This window comes from Lactuca virosa, chromosome 1 (genome assembly GCF_052849685.1).
Source record: "Lactuca virosa cultivar CGN04683 chromosome 1, Lactuca_virosa_CGN04683_v6, whole genome shotgun sequence".
NCBI lineage: Eukaryota > Viridiplantae > Streptophyta > Magnoliopsida > Asterales > Asteraceae > Lactuca > Lactuca virosa.
In genome coordinates this window covers 53,046,470-53,057,840 of record NC_136426.1, presented here as the reverse complement: position 1 = coordinate 53,057,840, position 11,371 = coordinate 53,046,470, and the positions used below count along the sequence as shown (strand labels likewise).

Sequence of the window (11,371 nt, the reverse complement as noted above, 5' to 3'; positions counted from 1 at the left end):
TTATATATATATATATATATATATATATATATATATATATATATATATATATATATATATATATATATATATGGTGAGGTTTAATAGAGAACCATAATTAACCAAGGAACCAATCGTGAGCGTCGGAAATCATAACGATCAACGACCAAGGAAATAGATGTACACTTTTACATTAGACGCACACACACCAGATTATACCAAAAAGTCCACCCTTTACAAAAAAAAAATTCGTTTAAAATTTTTTTAGGCCATGTTTTTTATCAAAAAAAAACCGAATATACCGTTGTTCACGATTTTTATCCTCTTTCCATAGAGATCCATGATGATATATAAAAAACGAATTTTTTTTTTCGAAAAAAAGTCACTTCATTTTCTTTAATGAAAAAAGTTAAGGTCTATTTTTTATAGAAAAAAATTAATAAATATATCAAAATTCATATTTTTTGTACTTTTTAAACATAGATTCATATTCATGTTTAAAAGAAAAAAACGATATTTCAGTTTAGATTCACATTGTGAACCTGTTCAGATTCACATTGTGAACCTCCTCAGATTCACATCGTGCATAATAATAAGTCAGATTCACAGTGTGAATCTGAACTGATCGGAGCTTTTTCACATTGTGAATGTTAAAATTTGAAATATTTACAGTTTACATTCACAGTGTGAATCTAAATTGATCGATGTTTTTTTTTTTTTTTTAAACCTTCTCAGATTCACAGTGTGCATAATAGTAATTCAGATTCACAATGTGAATCTGAACTGTTCGAGATTTTTCATATTGTGAATGTTAAAAATTGAAATATTTACAGTTTAGATTCACAGTGTGAATCTACACTGTTCGAGGTTTTTTTTTTTGTTTTTTTTAGTCGGTGTTGATGTTTATTAATAGAGTACAAAAAATTAATATTTTTGGTATAATTAGTTTTTTTTTATAAAAATAAACTTAAATATTGAAAAAACTAAGAAAATTAAGTGAGTTTTTTTCGAAAAAAAAAAGTTCGTTTTTTATATATTATCATGGATCTCTATAAAAAGAGGACGGAAAATCGTGAACAACGGTATATTTGGTTTTTTTTTTGATAAAAAATTTGGCCTAAAAGAAATTTTAAATGAAAAAAAGGAAGTGAGTTTTGTTATAATCCGGTACATGTGCGTCCATTATAAAATTTTACAACCCTTCCTTTTGTCGTTGATCGCTTTAAATTCCGACGTTTTGGATTGGTTCCTTGGTTCTTTGATTAATAATGGTTTTTTATTGAACTTTTCCATATATATATATATATATATATATATATATATATATATATATATATATATATAGATATATATATATATATATATATATATATATATATATATAGGGTGAGGTTCAATAGAGAACCATAATTAACCAAGGAACCAATCTTTTTTTCAAGTTTTAGAACTTATTTTTTATCAAAAAAAAACTAAAAATACAGAAATTCATAACTTTTTATCATTTTTCCAATGATATCAAATTTGATTTTTTTTACGTCAAATTCACAATGTGAATCTTTGAAAATTCACAATGTGAATCCAGATTCACACGGTGAATCCGAAAAATATTGTTCACATTCACAATGTTAAATTTTTTTTTCGATAAAGAATAAGCTCTAGAAATTGAAAAAAAGATTTGGTTCCTTGAAGAACCAATAATTATGGTTCTCTATTGAACTTTTCTATATATATATATACCATAATTATTGGTTCTTCAAGGAACCAAATCTTTTTTTCAATTTCTAGAGCTTATTCTTTATCGAAAAAAAAATCTAAAAATATCTAAATTCATATATTAACATTGTGAATGTGAACAATATTTTTCGGATTCACCGTGTGAATTTTCAAAGATTCACATTGTGAATTTGACGTAAAAAAAAATTCGAATTTGATATCATTGGAAAAAGGATAAAAAGTTATGAATTTCTGGATTTTTAGTTTTTTTTTTTTTGATAAAAATAAGTTCTAAAAGTTAAAAAAAAGATTGGTTCCTTGGTTAATTATGGTTCTCTATTGAACCTCACCCTATATATATATATATATATATATATATATATATATATATATATATATATATATATATATATATATATATATATATATATATATATATATATATATGACTTTCTTTATTTTATATGAAACAAAAATATTATTAATTAGATACTTGACACATATACTAATTTAACTCGATGGCGAACAATTAAAGATCAAATATCAATAACCCATTAATTGATAAGTTTAGTCATGTTTGGGATCGAGGGGTTGAAGTGAATCGTTGTTGCAGAATTTCCACTTTTATGACGAAGTCTTCCGACTAGTGATCAATATTACCTGTTTGACTATATTCATTATCTCTGGCAACAACATGATCCCTAGAAATACGGATTGCATCCATGTAGGCGCAGTCAAGTATTCTTCTCCTCGCCTAGCGCTGTTTACAATTGCTTTAGCACAACCTTCTACGGAGTACCTTGGGATCCACCGCAATTTTCCCTATCAATAAATAACCGTGGTTTAGATTTTGGTGAATGTTTCCAAAAAAATCCATGCGACTGCAAAAGTAAAATCTAGAACTAGATTGCTACGTATATAAAAAGGTGAAAAAGATAAAATTCTATTATATTTTTTTTCCAAGATTTAGGCAAATAATTAAGCTTTTCCAGAAATAGCCATAAATTTGGAAGCTTTCACTTGAAAAATTGATGCATGACCTTCAAAATCACCAAACGATGTCGTTATGAAAAAATAAACAAAGAAAAAAATTCGCAAGTTTGACATGAAATATGCAAGTTTAACTTACGAAAAAGAAAAATATATATATTCTTTCAATTTTGTTTGGATTGTAAAATCTTCAAAGACTATTTCCATACAAAAATAGCTTAATATGTAATTTTCACCTCGAAACATAAAATAAGTACATTGCTTTCATATACTTTTGTGAGTGGTGTTATCATCTTATTACCAAAGTAGTTAAAAAGTGCTTACTAGTTTAAGAGAAATTAAATATCATTCGAATTTTTCTTTCTATCTATCTTCCTATCATTCTTAGATGATGACCAGTGTAAAACAAAATTTATTAATTTTATTAAATATGTCAAGTGTCACACTCTTAAATGTATACAAAGGTGGTAAGAAAATGGTAGGAAGAAAAAATAAAAGGATATTTAATTTCTCTTAGTTTAAAAACATTCCAAACAACCTTCAAAATTATGTTTAGTTGCATTTAGGGAATAGATTATGAACTATAGTGTAAATCTAATAACAAATGATTGATCATAGATTAAATTAAACCATTTCATGATCTTAGTTAACACAATGACTCACACATGTTCACTTACCTTATCTAAGACTTCATCCTTAGCTAATGGCGTAGCGACTATCCCAAGAGTTACCATTGTTATCCTAATGTTCGAAGCAAGTTCGATTCGTAGTGTTTCAAAGAAACTTTGTTGTGCTACCTTACTTGCCTAGAGAGCTATTTCTTTGTTAGAAGATCATTACATATGTATTAAACACAAATCAATAAAAGTGTTATCTGGATTCCTACTTACGTTGTACACACTCATTCCAGGCATATTGAACCATCCGCCGGTAGAACCTATCACAATTATTCGTCCTTTACGCTTTGTCAAATATGGAAGTGCGAAATGTGTGGCATAAATTGATCCCCAGAAGTTTACATCCTTAAAAAAAAGAGCATGTATAATATTTCTAGTCCATGTGTGAAACCAACACCATAAATGAAAATTTATGGTAGAGATGATAAGTACCATGATTGAAGCGTGATCGGCAATGAATCTTTTGTCTTCGAAGAGGCAAATTTTAACTATTCCGGCGTTGTTTATAAGATAATCCACTGTTTTTTTCATGTAATTATAATAGTCATGGTTTGTTAGTAGGTCATTCATATGCATGCTCCTACAAATATCACGACACGTTTTGGAAAAAAAGAAGTAAATGAGAGAATGTCAACAAATGAGATCCTATTTTCTGTATTTGAAGTTCTTTGAGTCGTTTTTTGCCTCAAAAACTATTAATTGTTCAAATATCAATTTGTTCATGTTTATTCATTAATATTCAAATTTGAATGAATTAATATTTTTGAACTGCTATGTTTAGCCGTTTGTGTTCTAAGGAGAACTAATTCACACTATTATGTTTCCACCATAAAAAGCAAACAAAAAATACAATGTAGTATAGAATTGTTAGCTACTCAAGCATATATGTATTAAATTAATAAAACTTAAAAAGACAACACAATATAGATTGTAAGTTTGTGGACAGGGTGCAAAAGAACCGAGCCGAGCTGAGCCCGACCAAACTTGGACCCATCTTGTTTAAAATTTTTGGGGTTCCAATTCGAGACCAGTTCTTGAAAAATTATATAGGCTTGGATTTGGCTCATATATAGTATACTCTAATTTTCTAAAATATTATTTATTATAAAGTTATTTATTTTAATATATAAAATAAAAAGTAAAAAATAAAATTATATATATATGTAGGCTACTATAGGCTCGCGAGCCTAATCCAACTTGGTAACATAAGCTCGAGCTCGTTTAATAAACACGCATAATATTAAGCTCACTCGAACGATCTCGGGTTAAGCTTTGAATGAGTCGATAGCAAGTAGCTTGTGAGTAGTTGGACTTGTTTGCAAACCTATTTATAACTGTTATTTACATTTTAATTATAATTATTTTAAATCATATAATTAATCTCTCTTTTGAGTCCATGTGTCTTTCTCCAAAACGAATCCTTACATTAAGTGTTTTTACCCAATTGCCCTTCGATTCATTTTGATGCATATGTTAATCTTGACATCTTCTTCTTCTCCCCTAATCTCACATATATCGTGTGTTGCTTTTTAATTCGTATACAATATTCAAAAATTGAAATCCAAAATGGTAATTCTTCATCTTCCCAATATCTTGCCAAAACCCTAGCCATGGAAGTCGCCTTTCTTCCTTTGAACTGACGAATTCCACTGCTACGATTAAGCTCTCCTTTCTTTGATTTACCAAGTATGATATTTGATATTTATTCGATTTCTCCTTCTAAAAACCATGCCTACATCTATTACCCTCGAACATACACCACCATCACAACTTCAATCTCACATCTTCACCACCAAACAATCAACACAATCACACCTCTTTCAGCAATTAATCATAAAGACATGTATGTAAGGGTAAAGTTGTTTTTTTTTAATATCCACCTTTCTCATTATACCCAAAAAGTGTTGATTGTTTTAGTGTTTGGTTTCCCTTTATTGATTCAGGTTGAAATGACTATGCATATGGGTTATGCGTCTTCTCTTAAGACATGGGTTTTGCATTTTCTATGTGTCATTCTACATTCAGGCAATGGTATTCTTTTAGTTTTGTTTGTCACAAGTTTTTAAGTATTTTGTTTAATTTCTTTGTTAGAAGTTTAAAATATGAATTTCTCTCTTCTTGATGGTGTTTTCAACCCTAGATCTGATCAGTTTTAAAGCATCTGCTTTAAAGCTACAGGTGATAGACATGATGGGTTGGAGAGAACACGAATCTCACAAAATGTTTGGGCTGTTGTTGGCAGGTAATACACGACTTTTATAGGAAGGAATAAAATTATGATGTCATGGGAAATTCCATAAATACCAATGCATATCCACTTCAACTCTAATGCAGTCAATGTACTCTAGAAATAGTTTAAAAATTCAAGATGATTAATTTCAATGACATATTTGTTCATTAGCATCCATAAATAAGTTTAAAAAATACTATATTGTATATAGTAAGAGTATTTTAGGTATTTGAGAAACAACTAAAATTCAACTTTGGTTTTTAACACTTATAATCCATATGACATTTTGATTTGTACAAACTTATGTTTCCAGTTTTGTAATTAAAAGTGTCAAACTTTGACTTTGTAGGAAAATGAGAAACAATTTGAGTATTAGACATTGGTTTTGAATGGTTTTTCCAAACAAAACATTTGAGTGGTTCAGAATGAAGCTTTAGTTGGTTGGAGGTGATTTTGCTGGAGGGTTTTCCACACAAAAGCAAAAGTAAGTTCATGTTTCCTTGCAATGTTTTGATAAAAGATGGAAAGCACAATGCTATAATTTAGTGTTTTTTTTCAAAGCCTAATGTCTTGATATGAGAACAAGTTTGAAACTTTAATGTTTGGACTAATATTTTAAAGTGCAAGATCGTAATGAGTGAAATACTGAAAATTGGGTAGATTTTACAAGGTGATATGAACTAAAAGCTATTATATTTCGTGGTGAGTGAAATACTGAAAATTGGGTAGATTTTAAATGGTGATATGAACTAAAAGCTATTATATTTCGTGGGTTTATCATTTGGGTTGAAATCTTTTATAAGTAGTGGCTTTGAAGTGAATGCTTTTGCAATAACCAATGTATTAGAATTTCTTAAATAAAAAGCATTAAGAACTGCATGTTTGTCTCTTTAAAGGCGTGGAAAAGAATGGAAATCAAAAAATAATTTTTGGGTTTTATTGTGTGTAACAGGCAAAGGATGTGATGGTTGTTATTAAAAGAGTACTCAACAAAAGGTATATATGGCCGATATGACTCGATAATGACCAACCATATCGATATTGGTAATAAAGAGGAAGCAACATCTTTTAGATAGCAATTTTCTTGGTGATTACAAATGCTTGAAGTTGATTCTCCCCTGCTTTGTTGGATTTTCACATCATATTGTCATCATCTATTTGGATGTTTTCAAAATTTACTAAACTGCTTCAAAATAGAGAAATACATTTTCGGTGCCAATTTTAATTTAGAAAGCCAAGGCTACTTACTCAAATTGATAATGACAATATTATGTGAAAAATATTGTTTGTGATCTTGACTCTGCTAATTTTAAATCCAAAAAACAATCAGAATTGTGTCTACATTTTCCACTTTGTTTTTTTTTTCGACATTGACTTTGGCTGTCAAATTTATGTGTAAATATTTTATACATTTAATTTAAAATGCTTCTTTTTTACTATCTTTTTAGAGGTCTTTTATTTTATATGAGTTATAAAAATTGGACATGGTATACAAAGTCTATAAATAATTATTATCGAGATGATTAAATCTTTTATAAAATTACAAAAACAATTACTCATAAGGTATTTAGAGTTATGTTTGGCTGTACATTAGTTAAATTATCTAATCAAATACTTAGAATGAACATTTTTTTTTGTTATTTAAATTATTATTAAATGTATAAGGCTTATACATATTTCTTTGCTATTAATTGTTTAGGCGGGTTGATGCACCAAGTGAAAATGGTGTGGTAACGGTGTTTTATAATTTCATATCATAATGGTGTTTTGTTAATGTTTTTCAAAGTTTATTTCATAAATAACTTCGACGAACAATATAATTGCAACACTTAGTTTTTGTTTGTAGGTTGAGGCTAAAATAAAAAATATGACGTCTGGATCTTCATGGTGTTACGTTATTTTGAATTAATAACATGCGTGATATTTAATGCTTCAAAGGGTTTGTGCACTTCAAATTAATGCTTCAATGTGTGTTATTTAAATGTATAATTTTTAAAAAAATAGCTAAAATTATTACAACGGTGACTTGCAATTTAAAGCCTATATCTATTATATAATATTAATAATTTATATTCATGATAATATTTTTCGGTTTGAAAAATTGTCTATATAAAAATAAATGAAATAATAAGGGTTAGATGTGAACATTTAAATTTTGTTAGAGATTTATAAACAGTTTGTAAATTTTAATATTTTATATCTTTTACTTAACTTTAGTAAACCATATTTCATTTATGATTTTAATTTGTTATTTACTGTGTTGTGTTTATGTATGTTTATTATATCATTGTCGTTTTTAATTTGTTATATAACAATGTCATTTTCATAATTGATTGCGTTTTTTCATTTTATTCAAATTTATATTGTATTGTATGAAATCATGATTTTATTAAATATTTATATATAAAGAACGTAGATGTGATATTCATAACAATGCATATACTAATTTTTACTAATCATTATATAAGTCTAAACAAAATTTATATCTTATTAGTTTAATAAAATTTATAAATCTTTGATTTTTCATTATAATTTTAAATTATCGATATATTTTTCTTTTTTACACCCGGTTTCCACGGATTGTGATTGTAACATAGTTTTGAATAATAACAGTAGTTCCAAACCCTACATCTTTTCCACATGTTCGTATAATCGTATTTTTATAAAAAAAAAGATGGATTTAGTTAACAAAAATCAATCGTACAACAATTGAATTGGACAATTGAATTGGGGGACGCTGACATGAGACATAGCACCGTGAGTTCAATTGAACGTTAACAAAAGGGAAAATGACTTATATGGGTAACTATGTTTCAAAATTGTTCAAAAAATATCATTCAAGTTAGGTGTGTCCAAAAAACACCATCCAAATAAAACATTTGTACAAAAAACACCAACAAAGTACATTTTTTGTTCAAATTTGACCTTTGGTAACCGGCAATTACCGGTAAAAAATAAGTAAAGGAAAAAAACAATAGGACAATGACTCAAAGAGGTAACTATGTTTCAAAATCGTTCAAAAAACACCATCCAAGTTTGGTATGTTCAAAAAACACTATTCAAGTAAACTTTTTGTACAAAAAACACCAACAAACTATATGTTTTGTTCAAATATTACCCACCGGTAACTGGTTCTTATAGGTTAAATGATAACTTGGGTTAACTATTATGACATGACATAATAATGATTGACAAAACAATAAATGATATATTCCTCCTTTAAAAACCGATTTAGGGTTTCTTTATGAACGAATGACTTATTCTTCTCCTATGATTGTTCGTCTTCTTCCAAAGTGATGATCTCGAACTCAAGTCCAAAATCCTAATTCTTAACTTAAGGCAAAAAGGGCTCCTTTACCCCTGCCTCAATGGACCTCCGTCCCCCTAAGGCCCAAATCCATAAAAAACCCAAAAAGGCATCCAAACCCAACTACAAGGCATCTAAGGCCTAATATGGCCCAAGAACCCCCAACATGGCCTTAGCCAAAAAATGACCTGCTACAATCAGGTGGGCCCGAGGCATTTTTAAGTTAGGCATTGGGCCCACCTGATTGTAGCAAGTCATTTTTGGGCTTAAGGCCATGTTGGGGGTTCTTGGGCCATATTAGGCCTTAGATGCCTTGTAGTTGGGCTTGGATGCCTTTTAGGGCTTTTTATGGATTTGGGCCTTAGGGGGAGGGAGGTCCATTGAGGCAGGGGTAAAGGAGTCCTTTTTGCCTTAAGTTAAGAGTTAGGGTTTTGGACTTGAGTTCGAGATCATCACTTTAGAAGAAGAAGAGCAATCATAGGAGAAGAAGAAGTCATTCGTTCATGAAGAAACCCTAAATCGGTTTTTAAAGGAGGAATATATCATTTATTGTTTTGTCAATCATTATTATGCCATGTCATAATAGTTAAGCCAAGTTATCATTTAACCTGTAAGAACCAATTACCGGTGGATAATATTTGAACAAAACATATAGTTTGTTGGTGTTTTTTGTGCAAAAAGTTTACTTGGATGATGTTTTTTGAACATACCAAACTTGGATGGTGTTTTTTGAACGATTTTGAAACATAGTTACCTCTTTGAGTCATTTCCTATTGTTTTTTTTCCTTTACTTATTTTTTACCGGTAATTGTCGGTTACCAAATGTCAAATTTGAACAAAGAATGTACTTCGTTGGTGTTTTTTATACAAATGTTTTACTTGGATGATGTTTTTTGGACACACTAAACTTGAATGATATTTTTTGAACGATTTTGAAACATAGTTACCCATATAAGTCATTTTCCCTTAACAAAAGGAATTGATACTTTGATCACGAAACTCACATTTTCTAAAATGGTTGATCGTTTCATCGACAAGTCTCTTGCAATCTTGAAGCTTCGAAACATCCGCCTTGATCACAATCACCTTTGGTGCTCCCAGCTCCTTTGCTTTCCCGGCAACCGCCGCTAGCAGATCCTCTCTTCTCGCAACCAGCGCTAAACTTGCTCCATGTTTCGCGTACTCATACGCCAAATGCTTCATTATTTTACCAAATCAAGCATATCGTCAATTTCTACATTTACGCATGTAATTTGATAGAAGAAAAAAAGCTATATGTGCTTGTATAGGTTACCTCGCCGATACCAGAAGAAGCTCCTGTAATAAGCACTACTTTTCCGGCGAGTTTGTCCTGGGATACAGATCTGATGCAAAACCTCAATATGCGGAATAATGAAAGTATCGGCAAGATGAAGATAAATGAGATGACCGATATAATAACAGAAACAATGTTTAAGAAATTGTGTATCAAATCCATCACTTTTCACTGCCGCTAGTAAAGCTGGTCGTAGTTTTTTAGATTATGACCGGAGAAATGAATACATATATACATATATTTAATATTAATGGCGGGGGGGATTTTTCAAAGCTAAACATATGTTGGTTGTGAACAACAAACAAATTACGTACCAATCACTGCATCATGCCGGAGATGTGGTCAAAAGATAGTAGACCAAGAACTTGTATCATTTAATAGCTCCGAAAAACAGTTTTATGTATTATGATAGCATTTTTTTAGTAATATTTCATTTTTTTTTTAAAACAAATATGATTTTTCTTTATTAGGAAAATATAATATCTCGCCACTTAAGAAACGTATAAGAGTCTATTTTGATAGCCTATTAACGGAACCGTTAAGATGCAATTTTGAATGGTTGGACCATTAAAAGTTAAAACCATTTGATTCGTCTAATTTTAACCTCCGAATTAGTTGAAGACAATGAACCATTGAGCCAAAAACTCTCTCTGAATCGTTCAAAGAGCTAAGCAACCACACTCGCTACCCTTCTCCCTTCAAACAATACTCTCACTCAACCTCTCTCTACAAACCCTCACCACTTTGCAGCGTTGCTCTTCTCTCTCAATTACTTAAGCTCTTAAACATTTGATTTTCGGGTAGCCGAAGTACTTTGTGATGAGATAACAAATTGAAGTTGGGGTCGTTGAAAGATCCACTTTTCAGTTTTCTCTTCCTCCACCACCATGATAATTGTCCGCTCCGTTGTCATCTGAAAGATCATCTCTACTGGTCGATCTTTGCCCATCAGGGAATGTAAAATCATTTGCTCATTAGTTTCAGTTAAACTAATTTAAAAATATTTATAGGATTCGTTCTCCATTTCTACAAATTTAATAGCTTGAGCCTTGAAGAAAGTATCTGTGTCTTTCCTAATTTACATTCTTTAAGGCCACAAAGATAAATATAGAGTAATCGTTATATATATGGTTCCATGTATATCAAGTTTAGTCCCTAAT

The 11,371-nt window shown here is 29.8% G+C and overlaps 1 protein-coding gene across 1 annotated transcript; it reads right to left on the bottom strand.

Annotated features, from left to right (window-relative positions):
* Nucleotides 1-2,210: 2,210 nt before the first annotated feature.
* On the bottom strand, nucleotides 2,211-10,446 carry LOC145104771 (11-beta-hydroxysteroid dehydrogenase A-like). Its single transcript, XM_079041962.1, has 6 exons — nucleotides 10,191-10,446; nucleotides 9,901-10,093; nucleotides 3,792-3,877; nucleotides 3,573-3,704; nucleotides 3,360-3,488; nucleotides 2,211-2,514 (listed from the first exon to the last, which is right to left on the bottom strand). Exons 1-6 carry the CDS (start codon nucleotides 10,371-10,373, stop codon nucleotides 2,317-2,319), a joined length of 921 nt encoding a protein of 306 aa, XP_078898088.1. The 5' UTR covers nucleotides 10,374-10,446; the 3' UTR covers nucleotides 2,211-2,316.
* Nucleotides 10,447-11,371: the final 925 nt, after the last annotated feature.